General features: G+C 53.6%; 1 protein-coding gene across 7 annotated transcripts in view; it reads right to left on the bottom strand.

Moving 5' to 3' along the window:
* Positions 1–16,174: 16,174 nt before the first annotated feature.
* DTNB (dystrobrevin beta) overlaps positions 16,175–18,587 on the bottom strand; it is a 233,619-nt gene continuing 231,206 nt past the window's right edge. For all 7 annotated transcript variants that reach the window (XM_046662557.1, XM_046662560.1, XM_046662562.1 and 4 more), the window contains 2 exons: positions 18,406–18,439; positions 16,175–16,490 (listed from right to left, as the gene is read on the bottom strand). In XM_046662557.1, coding sequence (XP_046518513.1) covers positions 18,435–18,439 — 5 coding nt within the window. In that variant the 3' untranslated portion in view covers positions 16,175–16,490; positions 18,406–18,434. The remainder of the gene's footprint in view (positions 16,491–18,405; positions 18,440–18,587) is intronic.

The following is an 18,587-nucleotide window of genomic DNA, read 5'->3' as shown; positions in this document are numbered from 1 at the left end:
TCTCCCTTCCCAGGAGATTTGGGTGGCATACCTTGGACTTTCCGTTCTGTACCCACTGACTCCCACTTTTTTTGGGCCACAGACAAGAGAAGCAAGGCGAGGTGGTAGAAAAAGAGCCCAAGGGGATATTCTCCTTTGTGTAAAATGAATGTGACATTCAATTTATACATTAACATACTTTTTAAACCAGATTTCTTGGGCCTTTGTGAGGAGGCTGCTGTCCTGGTCGGAAATATAACATGGTGCCTGGCATTTAGTAGGTGCTCAATAAAATGAAAATGCCTCTTTCCCACACTCCCCCCTCCTCCACCTTCCCCATTTCTGGGGGCCCGGGAACACCTGGACTTCCCAGATGGTGGGCTGCCTGCCTGCCACCCCAGCCTGACTGGACCCCTCCTTGTGGAACAAACCTCTCCTGCAGTGGAGAGCCAGCAGCGCCCAAGGGACCATCCTGAGGGCCACTGATGGACGTAAGGGAAAGACCCACCTTGAGCCAAACAAGTCTCCAGTGTCCTCAGAAGGGATACTCCTTAGACCTCCTTTCAAATTAGGAACAAGGGGCCAGCCCTGGTGGCCTAGTGGTTAAGTTTGGTGTACTCTGCTTTTGCGACCAGGTTCGGTTCCCAGGAGCGGACCTACACCACTCGTCTGTCAGTGGCCATGCTGTGGGGGTAGCCCACATACAAAAAGAGGAAGATTGGCAGCAGATGTTAGCTCAGGGAGAATCTTCCTCAGCAAAAAAAAAAAACTAGGAAAAAGGACTGTGAAATAAATAATGATTACTTTAGTTTGTGCCCTGACCCGGTGAAGGAGGCCCCCAGTCAGGCGCATTCAGAGATCCGGGAGCTGAAGATGCCTTGGCTGTCAGACATGAGGTCGGGTGCAGTGCCAGCAGCCTGGGCCCCTCCTGGGACCTCCGGGCCACTAGCTGCAGGGAGGGGAGCAGCCCATGCACCCTTGCCCCACTGACTGGGAACCAGGTCCCCTCTCCACATCCATCTGCCCAAAAGAGATGCTATTGAAGTATTTAAAAATCACTACTGTGTCACTTTTCTGAGCCACTTTTCCCCATCAAACCCATTCTTCTGGTCAAGTAGGGATAATCTGCAACAGGAATTAGGGGAAGGTTGTGGAAGAAGTCACTTGAGTAAACAGCAGAAATGTGCCTGTTGACATCTCCTCGGAGGTTCCTGTCTGAATCACCCCACAGCGGGCCCCTAGGCGGTCTGACTGCGGGGGCGGGGGACCCGAGGTCACATCTCTCTGGCCACAAAGCCCGGGACAGGTCGGGGCAGACAAACCTCTCTGCAAGCGCCGCATTTGCACGCCTCGACCTCCAGGTCGCGCTAGACTGGGACGGAGCATGCAGTCTGTCACCCGTGTGCGGGGCGGGGCCTTGGAAATGCTGACTTCTGATTGGCTGGGCTCAGTCTCGCTTTCTTTTCGTGTCCAGAGCAGGTCTTGGGGAGGGCGCCCAGTCTCGGCGCCTGAGCTAAGCAGGAGGAAGTGTGTGTGTACGTGTGTGTTTCATGTTATTTTTTTTCTTTACAATTAAAACTGTTTCCATTTTTTCATACTTTATAAGGCATCTCATAAATTTACACACCAGGGAAAATCCCTGGTTGGACCTATTTATAATAAACATCATTTATTTATAAGGGAGCCAAGGTTTAGGGCCTACCACTCAGCCAGACCTTCCTTTTTGGTTTCCCTAGTCTTTGACTGTTGCACGTGCATTACCAATATAACTGTACCTTGGATGTCTTTTATTTGCACATTTGACGACTGCTTGTTAAGCTTCCACTATCTGCCAGGCGTTGGGCAGGGCTTTGCAGAGTCAAGGCGAGCAGAACAGACCTGGCCCTGCCCGCAAGGAGGTCGCAGACGCGAACCAGCAATCACAGACACCTCAAGGTTAAAAACTCCCTGCGGCAATACGTGAGAAGCGGGGTTGGGGCAGGGGGGACGGGGAGGCACTTTGAGAGATGAGGAGTGTGGAGGAAACTAGGGCTGGGCATAGCAGAGCCACTCCCGCAAAGAGCTAACAGGGAAGATAAGCTGATCTCATTTCTGAAGACCTGGGGGCTCCCTTCTGAAGGTGGGGAAGCTCGAGAGGAGTAGGAGGAGATCTGAGCCCGTCTGGGGATACCCTGGGACAGTCAAGGTGGGCTATCTGGCCTCCTGTCTGGTTGGTGGGGAGGAAAGCACTGGAAAGTACGTAATTTCCAGAATATCCTTTTCGTGCTCCAGCTAGAAAGCCATCTTCTGGGATTGGATGTGATCGGGGGCCCATAAACTTTGTCACTGGAGAAGGTGGCCAAAGAAGGAGAACAAATTAAACAAACAAAAAACACTGGTCTGTGAAACAAAGGCCTGGAGTCCAGAAGACAGTGTAGACTGCGGAGGGAAGGAGGAGGCGAACAGGAGGCAGGAAGGTGCCAGGCCAAGGCTGGCTTAGTTGCTCAAGTCTGGCCCAGGGGGCTGGCAGTGGTGGCACATGACCCAGAGGGTCATAAACTGCTGGGGCAAAAATGTTTGTCCTTGATTGGAGACCTACCTGAGGAATTTCCTGCCAAGCGTAATCGTGTGTTTTCTCTTTGTTCACCTAAAAAGTTGCCAGTAACTGCACAGCAGGGGGAGAGACCGAGAACACTGAAGAGCTCACCCGCCCTCCACCCCATGACTCACTCTCAGCTTTCAGCCTGCTTTTTCCCCTGAGCATTTACCATCTCCGACCTTACACAGTTGTTGACTGTCTGTCTCCTACACTCGAACCTAAGCTTCCTGAGGGTGGGCACCTTGTCGTTGGATGTATCCTCAGGGCCTAGATTATGTCTGACACAGAGTAGGTGCTCCATAAGTATTTGTTACATGAATGAATGAAGCAGATTGTTCTTGGTCTGTAGAGAGCTCCCTCGGTCTAAATGCAGAGTGCGCAGAGCCCAGGGTGTCCAGGGAAGGATGGATTGTTCTGAGAGGGCTCTCTTTAGGGTATACTGGCTTCTCTGCCCTGAGAGAAGGTGGGGCAAGACGCTACTGCTCCAGAGCCTTGAAGAAGCTGCCTCCCCCACAAAGGGGGCAGTTGGTCACTGGGGAGGGACGTGCATGTACTTGGTGGTGGGGGTGAGGTCGTGAGGTGGCCCTTCCCGTCCCGTCCTGTCCCTTCCTGGCACTCCTGGATCAGCTCCCACCCTCAGAAGTGGTTTTCCCGTGAGGTGACGGCTGCAGTAGGACGGAGCTTTGGCTCCGTGCTCCAGACTCCACCCCTCCAACCTCCATGTGCGGGTGCAGGGGAGGTGAATCGGCGCCCCAAGCCTGAGCAGTCCTCCCTGGCGCTGGGGAGACTCCACTGGGGTGACTCCAAGCCACCTGGCACCTGGCATGGGGTCAGGCCCTGGTGGCACCGGGTTCCTACATCCTATCCCTGCAGCCTCTAGCCTCCGAGTCCAGGAAGGGCCTGGCCAGCATGGCCTGAGGGCAGCATCTGCAGTGTCAAGTGAGTGCTGCGCTTGCTGTCAGAGGAAGGAAGGAAAGTCATGGCTGTTGATCATCTGCTATGTGCCGAGCACTGTTCCAACTGTCTCACGTGTTTTTGTTTTTTTGGGTTTTTTTGAGGAAGATTAGCCCTGAGCTAACATCTGCCACCAATCCTCCTCATTTTGCTGAGGAAGACTGGCCCTGAGCTAACATCCGTGTCTCATGTGTTCTAATCTAATCCTTATAACAAGCATGTAGGTTGGAATTCTCTCTCATTTTACAGATGCAGAGAATAAGGTGTGACCTGTCTGAGGTCACACTCTAGAAAGGAGCAGCATCAGGACTCAGATGCAGGTGTGTCTGCCCCCCAGAGCCCATGCTCATTCCACTATACTTCACGGCAGCCAAGGAAGACAGACGTGGGGGCGGGGAGCCCAAGGAAGGCCTCCCCAAGGAGCAGTATCCAGCCAGGCCTCTGAGAGAGAGAGGAGGGGACGATGTCAGAGAAGAAGGCAGGGCCCTTGCTGCTGAGGGCACTTGGGAGCAAAGACGTGGCAGAAGGAAGAGCCTTAGCAAAGGACACGCAGGGTGCAGGCTCACAGGCAGAGGGAAGAGAGAAGATACAAAAGGATAAACTGAGGCATGAGGCAGCAGGTCTGAGCCAGGTCTGGAGAGGTCATGGGGGAAGCCCAGTGAGCCTGAACTATCCTAGCAGGACTGGGTGACTCGGGACCAGGTTGGAGCAGAGGGCAGGAGTCACACATGTGAATACCTCCAGGAGCTGGGCTGGTCACATCTATGGGCAGGTGAGCTGGAGGTGGTGAACAGACAGAGCAACAGCGGAGGCAGACAGGATGCTAGAACTGAGAGAGCAGGGGTCAGGGGTCAGGAGCCCCCAGCACCCGGGGCAAGGCGGGGCTACAGGCAGCCTGTCTTCTCTAGGCAGCAGAGAGAGGACACCGGATGGTCAGCAGGACCGGGGTCAAGCGTTGGCTCTCAGCTTCCTTGTGACATGATCCTTACCACCCACTTTAGCCTCGCTGAGATTTTTCTACAGGTGGATACCCTCTGAATCATCTTAAATGACATACTCGTTAACTGCGCCGACAAGTAGTCTTTTACCCATATTAGTTAGGAAGAGTCTACACAACAATTAGCTTCTAATCTAAGTCTCATTTCCAGGCCAGGGCACCCTCTGGGTCACCACACATCAGCCGTTTGCCTGCTTAGAATCAGCACCCATTATGCACCCAGCGCTCTGTCTTCTAGCCCCTTCTGCCCTGTTTCAAGTTGGTGGGTGTGTCTGGGAAGGTTCTGGGAGTTCCCAAGTGGGCATATCCTCAGTGGTCACTGCCACAGAGTGAAAAATTGCTTCTTGTGGGCTGGGGTAATTGGACTGTCTGCCACCCGCCCAGTAAGCACCTCCAGGCAGGAGCCGCTCTATAGAATCCTGAGGAGCTGACCAGGCTCCTCTAGGGGAAAGCGTCCAGCTGTGATGCTTTAGCTTTGGGACGGGGCTGGGGGCTGGTGGAGGAGATCATTCAGGAAGGAGGTGATGGGAGGTGGATTTTTCTTTTTTTAAAAAAAGGAGTAAAATAGCAATACCATTTGTAAACTTTGTTCAGACACCACCCTAGCATTTCACGAGTGTTGACTGATGGGCAGAAATTGACTGCCATTTCATGAGTGTTGACTGATGGGTAGATAAGTTTAATTATCTACATATATCTGTCTATATTTATTCAATCATTTGCACTTTAGGTATTTGTCCATAAGCACTCATCTTAGTCACCAGGAATGTTGGGGAACACAGTTTTACGTGCTGTGAGGAGACCTGAAGAAATATGTCACCCTCCCTGCCCTCAGGGAGCTTACAGTCCATCCAGGAAGAGAAGAGCACATGTCAAAAAGCTTCAAGGTTCCAGGTCGTATGTGTTGAATGAATGGAGACATGAAGCATAAACGTTTCAAGGAAGGTGTGCGTCTGGGCTGGGTGGCTGCTAACTTCATGACTGGGACAACACTGAAGACTCTTTCCTGATACTCTTCAAGTGCTTGTTTCTCTAAAACTACCGCTCCTTTCTGGTTTATAGCCCAGGGCCATCCTGGACAGTCGCCACCAGGCCTGCCATCACTATGGGGTGGCCCAAGGCCATGTCTGCCAGGAACACCACCGTTTGGTATTTATCTATGCAAAATTTACATTGACCGCTGATGAGCAAAACAGTGCGCTCCACATATAGATTGGGGGTGTGGGGCTTTTGCCACTGGAGTTCCCCCTGTGTTGAGTCACGGTGGCAGAAGGCACAGTGACAGAAGTCCCTGGGAGCAGCTGACTGGCGCTTGGAGGACTGAGTGATTCAGCAGCGAGGCCCCCCTCTGGCCCTCCTGCCCCAGAAAGCTCTGGATCTGCACGGAAGCAGCATGGTAAAGGGTGGACGAATTGTGGGTGTGGATGCTTTCCCACAAGTCTGTGCTCCCCAGTTCAGTTGTCTGGGCTCTTATTAAAAGGGTTCGTTCTCCTCCTCAGAGTCAGACGGAGGCCCCCTGTGGGCTGCTGCTTGGGAACGGCCGGGGGTGTTCTCTGGCTGGGGCTTCAGAGGATGCAAGGACAACCCCACAGAGCAGGAACAGCCTGCCAGTTCCATGCCCGCAGCGGCCCCCAGAGCAGCTGCCCCAGGACACACGGATGAGAGGGGAGGGCGTCAGAGGGGCTTCGGTAGACCTGTTGCCATGGAAGAACTGTGGGACCAGTACAGCCAGACATCCTAACTTTTCCAGAGAAGCCATAAATCTGGATTTTCCTGTGAAGTCTTCTGACATTTCACCCTTTGCAACCCATTAAATTGTTTTAAAAACACCTCCTGCGTCAAAGAAAATGACTTTGGGCCACCCTCTTATGCCCTCCAATTTAGACCCCAAACAGCAAGCAAAGTGTCCACCTCTTTAGTCCAGATGATTAGCACCCAGCACCTGTGGTGACATGCTCCTCAGAGCGCTCCTTCCTCAGGGGGCGAAGCTGGCAAATGTGACTGGGGCAGGCGCAAGTGCCGGCATCAGTGTGGGGTCACCAGCTAACACCCACCCCAGGAGGTTTCAGCCTGACGTGGGGCTGAGCAGTGGCCATCACCCTCCCTGCCTCTGATGCCCACGTGCCTGAGGGCCAGACACCCTTCCTGGCCCTGTGTCTGCAGCGGGCAAGGATGAGGAGGCGGGCGACAGCAGGTGAAGTGGATGTTCTCTCATTAGCCTGCCCCAGTCCTGGGCCAAGATAGGGAGGAGACAGGAATCATCCCAGGCCCGAGTCCAGTCTTTTTGTTTATTTTTGTGTATGTGTGAGGAAGATTGGCCCTGAGCTAACATCTGTTGCCAATCTTCCTCTTTTTGCTTGAGGAAGATTGTCTCTGAGCTAACACCCGTGCCAGTCTCTATTTTGTATATGGGACGCTGCCACAGCATGGCTTGATGAGTGATGTGTAGGTCCGTGCCCGGATCCGAACCTGTGAACTGCAGGCCACCAAATTGGAGAGCGTGAACTCAACCACTATGCCACAGGCCCAGCCCCTCCCAAGTCCAGTCTTAACCACCCTGAGGCCAGGACACTGGTTTGTGCTGACATTTCTTTGCCTCCTAATGTGGGGAAACCAAAATAGATCCCTCTGTCCTGTGGGAAGCTCTGTGGTCCCTCTGCATCTTGCTTTGCCCTTGTAATTTTTAAGGTAAATCTGCAAACAGATGTATTTATTTACTTTGTGTTTTAGGTTGAGTTGATTTTGTTTTGACATGGTTCAAAATAAGATTGACCCTTTGGAAGATCAACTTGCTAAAGCCACTTACTCAGCTTGAGGGGTTTAATTGAAAACAGCCAAGGACCTGACACCCGACAGGCCTCCAAAGGGAGAGACCTCAGAGGAGGGGTGCCGCCTCCGAAAACAAGGGCCAGTGAAGGCAAGTTTTATCCTGGGAGGAAGGTTTTGCTTCAAAAATAGTTTTTAGTATGTGTTTTTACAAAATGAAGATGCTAATGGAGCTGACCAGACATATTTAAGACCTTACAAGAGTAGGAAACAGTAACAGGACTCACTGGAACTTTGTCTGAAAGGAGCCGTGGAGAGGCTGTGTGCAAGCGAGTGAAGGCATGAGTTCATGCAACGACACACGGCATGTTCTCGGGTCTTTCGCATTTTGATACTGTTTTGTTTACCTATGGCTGCACTCTCCTTCCTTACCTGGTTCCCTTAGCGCTTCTCTGTACCGTGTGTCTGGTAGTTAACAAGCATCGCTTTGTATTACCGCCTTTTTATATCTAGGCCCTCCTGCCTTGGGCTGAAGCCTCTTGAGGGCAGAGACATTTTATACACCCAGCCAACTGCGGATGGCAGATGAAGAACTCTATTTTAATGCACTACCTACCTATTTACCCAATTTTGCAGGGGACTTAAAAGCAGCAGAGAAGAGGGGGGTCCCCTGTGTTTGGTCAGATTAGTCCAGGTCAGTCACTTTATGACACGGCTCCAGGCAGACCTTCCTCGGGCAGGGTGGATGTCATGTGTGGTTGGCAAAGCCTGGTGATTAGACAGAAGCATCGTTGTCAGTTAATGAGGATGCTCTGGGACGAGGCTTAGGCAGGAGGGCGGGGTGAATGCTCATTTAGCCTAAGACCAGGACTTAAAGTGAGGCGTACAGTGATTGGTATGTTCTCATGGAGGAGTGTCCCTAAATACCCAGCCTAAGATTCAGGATGATCCTACGCAATGGAACCAGTTTACTCGATGCTCCTTAACAGAAAGAAGCCTGGAAGGACCGGCACATTCCTCCAGGAGCTCCTCCACCACCTCCCTGTGTGGCCCTGAACCATTTGATTTCCTTGGCAGCAGTTTCCTGGGGTATCAAGATGGCTCATTCACATTCGAGAACTCTCTGACTTGCCCTGACCCTCAATAGCTGTGGCAACATCACAGCGTCTCTGTGGGGTTAATGATTAAATTCCTGTTGATACCCCATCAACCGCGTCTACTGGGGATTCTGCCACCCAGGGCTGACCCTTTAGTGCAAGGCCTGGTCAGGGCTGAATGTGACAGGTGGATGGGGGACCTTCCAGTCCTGCCCTGCCAAGTCAGTAGGCCCAGACATTAATATTCGTCCATGCGAGTGAGGCTTCCAAAATGCAGAGTGGGCCTAGTGAAAGATCACACTGCTTAACCACAGGCCAAACCTCCGCCTCTTCCTCTCCTGCATGAGATGACCTGCAGAAAGCACAGCCCGGGGCCAGGCACAGAAATCTCTCTCGTCAACATCTGCTAGCCATAAAGGCAGCACACGGTGGTTAGGCGATGCCCGTGGAGACAGCTTGCCTGGATTCAAGTCCCCGACACTTGCTACCCCCATGTCCCTGGCAAAAACACTTCTCTTGTTCCAGTTGCCTCATCTGTGACAGGGATGACAGTGCTAGCAGTATCTTTCAGGAAAGTTGTGGGGATTAAGTCAATGTGCCTAGAACAGTGCCGGCACATGTGTGTGCCACGTATGTGCTGGCTCACGCTACCGTTCCTGCCTTCTCTTCTTGCCGGGCTTAGTCTCATGGAGCCTGTACCTGCGGGAAACAAACTCAACTGTCGGTGGCAGGTGCAGGTCGGGTCCACATTACTGGGGAGCTTAGGAGAAGGGTATGCTCAGGGGCAAAGGTGGCAGTAAGAACTAGAGAGGCTATCTTGGTTAAGATTAAAAAAAAAAAAATCAGCAAATCTGGGTGATTATTTTTCCATTAAGGATTTCAAAGCAGGTGGACCAGGCTCTAGTCAAGTCAGTCGACTCCACACTCCACTTCCCTCCCCTCCCCATCTCTCCGCTCCTCCTCCTATACTTGGCATGTTCTTCCTCCTCCTTGAAATTTTGCTGACGTTTGTCACTTCAGCAGTCTGACACAGGGGGAAGTAGGGGTGCCCCACTGCCAAGCAGTCAGATGGGCTTGCCACTTCCTCACTGTGTGATCTTGGGCCAGTGACTTGGCCTCTCGGAGCCCTGTTCCCCTGTGAACTGATGATATCTCTATCACAGCTTTGTTGAGTGGCTGACCCTGAATAAGAGCACACATGTGAACACACCTGGCACAGAGTAGGCACTGAACACATGCTTGTTCCCTTCCCTTCAGAACAAAGCTCTCTTGAAGAAGCCCACCTGGCTCTCATCACCCAGTGACATCAGTACACAGCACAGTCATGCCTCCTACAGAACAGCTACATGGACTATGCGTGTAATTCTCTTGCTGTTGTTTCTGTTCTAGTATTTTCCTTCCTGTACTCCCTCCTAGACACCTTCAAGCGGCTCTGTTGGCTAATTTCTCCAGGTAGAGTTCCATTTTCTTCGTTTGTGCCGCGTCATAGTGCCTCAACAGTGCAATCGACCCAGGGGCTCGGGGCTGACTGTGGCTTCCGAGTCCCTCCGGGTCCCTGCTGGAGTGAGTTCCTATCTTGGGTGTGCCTGGGCGTGCTGAGGCCTTTTTGAGGGTAGCCGTGTGTGTACAATACAGCTAGAGAGTGACCTTGTCCAGGGAGCTGTCTCCATTGAAAGAATATGCAGGGGAAGAAAGACCCAATCTCCATCATAAAATGGGGGCAGGAAAAGACTAGTTAGGAGCTGGGTGAGGTGGGCTGTGGGCAGGTCAGGGTAGGGGCCTCAGTAAACAGAAATGTTCAACAACAGCCTCTCCCTGCTCCACCCTCGCTTTAAACCCCACAGTTCGCAAAGTTTGGCTCCAGAGGCCTCCCGATGACCCCAAGCTAATACCAGACAACCCCCAGGGAAATTCCACCCAACCCCCTTTGAGGCTGCACCTATAAACCAGGCTGGGGTCAGGGTGGGGGGTGGAGGAGGGAGGGGCCTGGAGATAAGGCCTCTGCCTTCTGGGCCCGGCCTGTGCCTGGGGCGGGGCCATGCTAGGGATCCCAGGCGAAGGCATGTGCAGTGTGGTCTCACCCTAGCTAAGGGTGGAAGGCTGGTGGGGATGTAATTAGGGGAAAATCTCGGGCCCTTGAGCTGTGGCAACAATAGGACAGGAATGAGATACCCGAAGCCTGGGGCTCAGGAGTGAGCAGAAGCCACCCAGCCCTGCCTCCTCCCAGCCACTCTTCTTCCTCATCTTTCTGGTCTCCACCTGCAGTCCAGGCTCCTGTCTCCGAGTGTTAAACATTCCTCTCCTCACCCTGACCTCTGCCTCTCTTGCCAGCCCTTTCTTCCTCTTCCACACTCCTCTCCCTGGTCCTTCAGCCCATGTGTCCCTCGCTTCACCTGCTGCTCTCCCCATCCCTCGGTCTGAGTGGGCTCCCAGGGTAGGCTGGGTGGCAAAGGATGAACTCAGGACAGCTGCCTAGGCAATGAGGAGAGTAGGGCAAACACCAACCAGCAGTCAAGGGAAGAGGGGGACCTCAGAGGATCCCAAGCTTGGAGGTCCCCCTCCTCACAATCACCCATTGTCCAGCCTGACTCCCATGCGAGGGGCTGGTCCAGAAGGAAGCTCAGGCTGTCTGACTCCTTCACAGCCAACATCTGTGCCTGGCTCCTGCCCTGCCCTGTCCCGGAGCTGCACCCTGCCTCCCCAGCTCTCTACTTCCTCTCTGCATGGCTTCCTTCTCAGCAGCCCCAGGGGCATAGTCTTTCTTCTGAAAGACCAACACTCTCAGGGGAGCCCCAAAGAGGTAATACCTCGAAGGCCAAGGGGCCAAGGCAGGCAGGGCGGTCACCCAGGCAAGTTCCTCGGGCTGTTTATGAGCTGGTGAACAAGACACACCACCCATCGCCACCCAGTGGCATCAGGCTTTGTGGAGAAGCGAGAAGGAGCCACAGGGCTTGCTCTCAGGGAGCATGGGGATGGGGCCCCGACAACCAGACTTCAGATCCTGAGGAGCTGTGGGTGGGGAAGACTTCTAGAGGGTCTGGATCCAGGATCCAGACTGAATTCTTCCTCTTAGGGGATGGATGCCTTGCGTACAAGGGTGTCATCTCTGGTGGGGAGGGAAAGAGACTAAGTGACAAAGTTCTTGGAACTAGGCCATGGTGGAGAAGGCATGACCCATGAGCTGGGACCTGAACGAAAAGCCCACCGGGTACAGGTGGTCTTGAGGCCTGCTGCTGTTGATGGCCCCCAGACCCAAGAGTCTGGCGCTGAGTCACTTTGCTTCCTCAGGGAAAGCCCCAGGACCTTCGGCCTAAACCTTGCAAGCCAGAGGGCCCACTGTGTGTGTGTGGGGGGGGGGGGGGGGGGGGGGAGGGGAAGGTGTACAGCAATGGCGGTAGGCTAACTTCCTCACAAGTTCTCCTATTATCTGCTTGAGGACTCTTGCTGGGGCTGAAGGGGATTCAGGCTACACTTTTCTTTTTTTTTTTGAGTAAGATTAGCCCTGAGCTAACTGCTGCCAGTCCTCCTCTTTTTTGCTGAGAAGGCTGGCCCTGAGCTAACATCCGTGCCCATCTTCCTCTACTTTATATGTGGGATGCCTACCACAGCATGGCATGCCAAGTGGTGCCATGTCCGCACCCGGGATCCGAACCGGCGAACCCTGGGCCGCCAGGAAGTGGCACACACGAACTTAACCACTGCGCCACCAGGTTGGCCCAGGCTATACTTGATTATGAATTATAATTTATTCTTCATTATTTGGCAGTGAGCCTGGGCCCCAAGGGGCTATAGGGTTTCTATACATGAATCATGATCCTTTAACTGGTGAGGACACTCTTCCCAGTCTTCTCTCATATTCACGGGCCCAAAGATCAACATTTCTAAGTGACTAGAACCGACTCTCAGCAGTGACCATTATGCCCCCCCCACTCCCCAACAGTGGCCTCAGTTTGCACCCCTTCTCCCCAGTCTGCTGGCCTTCAGAGGACAATGCAGTTCCTCCAAGCTCACCCCTCGCTCCCTAGTTATGAACTCAGACCAGGCTTCAACCTTAACCCCGAAGGCCCTGCATTCAGTGAATCCTGAAGACCTGCAGAGGGGGCCTAGAGGCCCGCACATAGTCCTCATCAAGTATCTTCTCAAATGAATGACAGTCCCACCATACGCTACCTGTGCCTTCTTAATCTCTGACCTTTAGTAGTGCTAGGCTCCATTTACTTCAGAAATACAAGGACGGCTATCTGGTGTCTGCCTCTTCACTCACCATCCATCCAAACCTTCACAGAACTGGAAAACGAATATTGCTTTCTGGAACTGGTAAACTGACTCGATGCCCACTTCTTTTATGCCATGGCCCTACGCTAGCTGTCCTGCCTTGGGGTAGAAGGTAGAAGGCAGATGGTGCCAGTGTGCTCCACCTGTTTGCAGACATGCCTGGGCAGGAGAGACACCAAGCCCATCACTACAGAAATCTGGTTTTCCTGGTGGGGCTCTGTGTGCAGAGAAGGCATCAGAATCCTTGGCATCTGCCATTCATAACTGGGTAGGCCTGCAACATTTATCTTAGGTCCTCCAGTAAACATTGTTTCTTAGGAGAATACTACGCACGGAAGTTGGAGCTTCAGGTAGAGTAAAAGGAAGCAGTCTAGCTGGGGCCCGAATATTGTTTAGTGTGGAATATCGTATTTGCATTCTGGGGAAAGCATCTTGGTGTAACAGCCCAACTGTGGGGGCTAGCTGCCTGCGACACCCCTTCTCCTCTTCTCCCTCCTGAGCCACACAAGCCGTTGGCCTCCATCCCCACTAAGACTCTAGACTGTGCCCCACCCACTCAGCCACTAAGCTCACGATGTTGATCTCCCCTAATTTCAAGGCTTCACTGGTGATGCTGCCCCCTCCTTCACATCTTGGGGACAGGTCTTTGTTTATTGATTGTTGGGGATCAAAAAGAAACAGTGTAGGACCACCAGTCCCAGCATGTGTTTCCCAGGGCCCCTGGCCATGGGACTGCAGAGGCCCTCCTCTTTCTTTGTCTAGAAGAGACAACTGACTCTGGCCCTTCTCCACCTGATTGGCGATGGCTTCTTGCATTCACGTGGATACTTTTCTCCTCCTCATAAATGTGTACAGTGGTCCTCACAGGGTGGTCTTTGGATCAACAGCACCAATACCACTTGAGAGCTTGTTAGAATCGCAAATTCTCTGGCTCCACCCCAGAGCTACTGAATCAGAAACTCTGAGGGTGGGACCCAGCTATCCATACATTCCCAAGCCTTCCAGGGGATTCTAAGTTTAAGAACCACTGGTATTGTGTCTTACCTAAGAGCTCTAGGTAGGCAATCTCAGTTTCCTGATCCACACCTGGAGAACCTGTCCAGGTGCATGGGGCTTGCAGCTATGAGGAGTGTCTTCTCCAGCAAGAATGGACTACCTACCTGCCACACTTCAGTCTGCAGAGGGCATCTGACCCCTGACGGAGGAGAGGAGAGGCCAGGGAAGGCTAGATTTGGAATCCACCAAATGGTTCTTCATAAGCCCTTTTCTTCAGAAGGTGCAGCAGGAATTCAGATGGCTCTAGGCATTGCCATAGCAACATACCTTTCTGAAGCTGTCACTGACTACAAGAGCAGGGAGTAAGCAATGCGGAAGAGGGGGAGTCTGCCAGTAGAGAAAGCACAGCCAGCAGATGACGGAGCTGTGAAAGTACACGGAACCTCGGCATGGCTGGGATCTATGGACCTGAGCTTGGTGCAGCCACAATTTCCTCAAAACCCAGGATGCCTTTAGGACCTCTCTAGGGTTCTTCACAGTTACAAAACAGCACCAGCCCAGGCGGTCCGTGATGCTGACAGTCACTTCTCTCAAAAGATCATCTACTTAAATTAGACTCCTGAATGGTCATACAGCAATTAAGCAGGAAGTGCTCTCTATAGGATGGCCACCTGTATCCCAGGTCAGCGTTGAGGAAAGGGACTCGGCTTTCAGCTTCTGACATGGACCTGTGGTCTAAAGCAGATGCCAAGAAGTCAGGAGTGGCCTTAGCTAATGGTGGACATTCCAGCTCTAAAAGAAACCAACTGTCAACAAGAATTTATATATAAATGGGACACTCCATGCACTGCCATGCCGGCATCTGAGTTCATCCCTGTGGTTCCCTCCAGCCCCCTTATCACCCTCCAGGTGCTGGTAAATGGCGAGAGGTCGGGACTTCAGAGCCTCTCCTGGGGCTGAACACAGTAAGGCTACTCCTTTGCAGAGGCCAGCAGACAGCAAGAGAACCTGCTGAGTGATCAGCCTTGCGGGCCGGGCAGCCTCCCAGGGTGGAGTGGCCCAGGAGACATGGGGCCCAGGAGACACTGCCATATGCCACGTGCACCTCAGCACATGCACTCGGCTGTCTGGAGCCACTGGTGCTTTTACTCTGACTGTTCCTTTGGCTCTTTCTGCTCCGGAAGAAGCAAGCAGTTCACAGAGTGTGAGCAGTCAGGATGGTGGAGGGAAGCACAGAGTCACCTAACAGCGTCGTGATCTCCAAGAGCTTGCTGTAGCGCCCCCACAACGAATCTCACCATTGGTTGGCACCGAGCGTCCCCTGAACTTTCACGTGGTTACTGTCACTCTTGCCTCTTCTGGCCTCCAGGCAAGCCCCAAGCCCTGCTTCCTGGGAGTGTGGGAGCTCCTTTCCACCAGTGTTTTCCTTTTACCAGAGCCCCTGCTGGCTCTCCAGGGCCTCAGCTCAGTGCTGGTCACAGTGTGGACCTAGGCAGTGCCCAGGAGCTGCTGTGGGAGGCAAGCCCTCCACTAGGTGTGGGCTTCTCCTGAGGCTAGGAGGGGAGCGCTCTCACACCTGAGGGGAAACCAGCTTCCCGGCTCCCGCTTTCCTGCGTGCTCTCACACAGCTGGAGCAATCCAAGTTGCACCAGCCCCTCATACCTACTGCTTATGACTCTGGGGACTTGGGCCTAACAGAGCGTCTTGACGTCCGTTAGACACGGGAGTAAATGAGGGAGAAGAGGCACGTGGAGAGGAAGGACGGACAGAGCTAACCCGCCCCTTCTCTCTTACCCAACAGCTCCCTCACGAAGCTTCCGTGGGACTCTATCCGTGGATGCCTATGGGTTGAGCCCACTGGCTCTGCACAGACCTCCTCAGGCAGCGGGCAGAGGTCTGCAGAGGTGTGTATGTTGGGGGGATGTGAGAACCAGCTGTGGGGCCTCTCACTTCATTCCAGTCACTACCCTTTATAAATATTTATAGCAGTTCTTCTACTAAAAATAACATCCTGGAGCCCAGGGAAGAGAAAAAAATAAATGAAAATCACTGGGAATTGGGATTGATTATCATGAGTGCAGAGCAGAATGGAACCCTGCGAAGGGGAGAGGCCGCGTGAGCACAGCACCCTGGGGTTAGTGCTCCCTCTGGCGGTCAAGGGTCAGTGCTCCCTGCCCGGCAGCCCCTGGCCTGGCTGCACAGAATCCTCTCATGGCTGGAGGTGGAATCGCCCAGGGCTGCAGTGCTGAGCTCTTTGCTCCCCCTTCCCGCCTAGGCTGCAGAGCAGTGGCATCAAACGGGGCGGAAGCTAACCAGTGTGAGAGAAAGGAAGGAGGCTATTTTTAGCACTGTGGCCAGGGTGTGAATGTCTGTAGAACTGAGCAAGGCCTGAAGCTGTCTTTGCACGACAGAGGGAAGAAAATCTGTTGGTTTTTAAAGGTCAAAAGTAGGGAGGAAACTCGTGCCCCCACTCTGGGGAGCACCCCATGTGCTGGCAAGACACCAGCAAGAACTCGATCAGGTCACACACACTGGAGATTCCTGCTGTTTCTTTTCTCTTTTCAACCTCCTGGTAAATTCCTGTTGCAGAGATGAGACCATGCCCCAAGGGGAGTGATGAAGATGCTAGTTCATGCAGGACTGTGCCAGGGGGAGGCCCACCAACAGCAGCATCTGGAGGGCCCTCCCACGTCCCACGGGCTCGGGCTCTCCTCTCCCTGGCGGGGTGACGTCTGGCAGCCTGCAAGCCTGGTCCAGGTGTGCAGTGGAAAGATGAACAGGAATGTGCCTCTGGGGGAGGACCTCGCCTTCCTCATGTCGATGCCAGCTCGCTCCACATCCCCTGTGCCTGTGCAGGACAGACACAAGTTACTCACGGGCACTACCGAGGGTCTCGGAGCAAACGCTAACACCTGCTGGGGATGAGACAATGTACCGAGATGGGCTGTTGGGATCCTTCCCTTCCAACTCAGGAGACGCAAAGCGCTCAGGCCCCCTTTCAGGGAAAGGGGCATTGTGTTTTCTGGGGGTACCTAACCCAGAGTCTTTGAGAGTGACTGCTTAGGCCACAGGGTCAGGCAATGTTTCCAGGGAAGAGAGAAAGAACTGGGTTCACAGTGTAAGGTTTGGAATGTGGTGGTTTCTTGGGAAGAACTGTGGGTGAGGAGAAGCGCAAAGAGGTTGGAGATGGGTCCATAAATCCTGAGTGGCAGGGGAGAAAGCTGTAGCTTCGAGCTGGTGGAGAACAGAACTCGACGGTCCATGGAACTTTATGCTTTTCATGACTCTGCTGTTGGTGAGAGTCTCATAGCTCCTGACGGGGTCAGAGGACAGGGTCAGGAGCAGACCCAGCTCCGACTCCAGTTCTGGCACCAAGCTCCTGGTGGTGAGCCTTAGTGTCCTCACCTGCATGAAGAGGGGGCGGGGAGATGGCTCTACCAGGCCCTTCCTTATCCCTCAGTTCCGCTGTGCCCTGGGGAGAGGGGCTCTGGCAGGCTCCTGAAGGGCAAGTCAGCTCCTGACTCCCTCGTCTGCCATGGCAGCCCAGGCCTGCCGTCGGGAAGGGCCTTGTCTGAATGTGCAGCGTGTAGGTAGTACCTGCCCAAGCCCCGGAGGCTCTGTCATTTCCAGGGCAGAGAGAACTTCTACAGCTTGGGTCTGCCCACCTGCAGCCCGCCGGATCCCTGAGTCAGCACAGCCTCAGAGGCGGCAGGTCCCGAGTGAGAGCGACCAGAGCTGCTCCAGGGCCCGGTGCAGATGAGAGGGAGGGCTCAGGAAAAGGCCTGGAGGCTGCTCCAGGAGGAGACTACTGGGGGAGGAGGAGGGGGTGTCTGGGAAAGGTCCTTTTCTGGATCATGGGGCTGCAGCCCTGGCTCTTCCGGCTGGAAAATCTGTAACTGAGGAAGATGGCCTAATTTTTAAACACAAGAAGTGGAGGGATTGGGGGGAGAAAAGATTGAAAAATAAAAGAGAAATCTCATGGCTGCACCAAAGGAATCTATCCTTGAAGGAACTCTTCTCCAGAACTGATAAGCTGTCCAATTATTTTCGTCCCTTCCCTTTAGTGAGCATGGCCAGAGCTGCAATATCTTGGAACCAGGACTAGATAAGAGTTAAGGTCTTGAGATGGAAAAATGTGAAAGACTAATTCCTAAGGGCAATGGGCATCTGCCTGTGAGGAGAACTGTACTCTTATTAACTCTGCTTTAGAAAGTGAGAAGGTGTAGCTTGGCCAGGTACCATGGGAAACGGCCTGGTCAGCTTTATGGAGTCTGCATGACCCGGCATGACACAGGATGCGCCTGTGGTCAGGTAGCACAGCGGGTTGGCTCTGGATGATGGAACCCCAGGGGCGCGCTGGCTGTGGTTTGGATCCCAGGAGAGAAATGACAATGGCTCTGGGAAATAAGGAGCAAGGAGGCAGAGGCAGCCCCGGGAAGTGGGTGGCTCTCAGCCAACCTGGGACGCCTGCTCCCAGGGCCCGTTTCAGCCAGCAGTGTCTGGTCTGCCGATGCATCCAGACACAGGCAACACCAAGCCCTGCCTGAGGCCCAGGCCCAGTGCAGCACAAGACGGGTCAGGACCTGGAAACTGGGCCAAGCGGGTATGCTGCAGGGCTGGGAGAGGGAGAGGTGTGGCTGGGCTCTTTAAAGGAAACCCTAACTCAATCTCCACTTGTTAGGATGGTTCTGGCTTGGGAAGTGTGACTGAAGAGGAGGGGAGGGAAAGGGGGCCGTGGGGAGGACAGAGAACACTCTACTCACCGTGCTTCCTCTCTGTCCCGGCTCCTCCGCTAACCTGTGCAGTAAACAACACACCAAGGTCACACCCAGGGTCTTCTCACCACCCCCGATCTTCTCCTGGGGCCTCCCTGACCCACGCACCCATGGGCTTCTGCACTTGCCTCTCTCCTTTGTTCCTCACAGGCCGACTTTCCCTGACCAGG

Source organism: Equus quagga, chromosome 5 (assembly GCF_021613505.1).
Source record: "Equus quagga isolate Etosha38 chromosome 5, UCLA_HA_Equagga_1.0, whole genome shotgun sequence".
Lineage (NCBI taxonomy): Eukaryota > Metazoa > Chordata > Mammalia > Perissodactyla > Equidae > Equus > Equus quagga.
The sequence above is the reverse complement of the archived record's forward strand: the minus strand, read 5'-3'. Positions and strand labels throughout refer to the sequence as shown.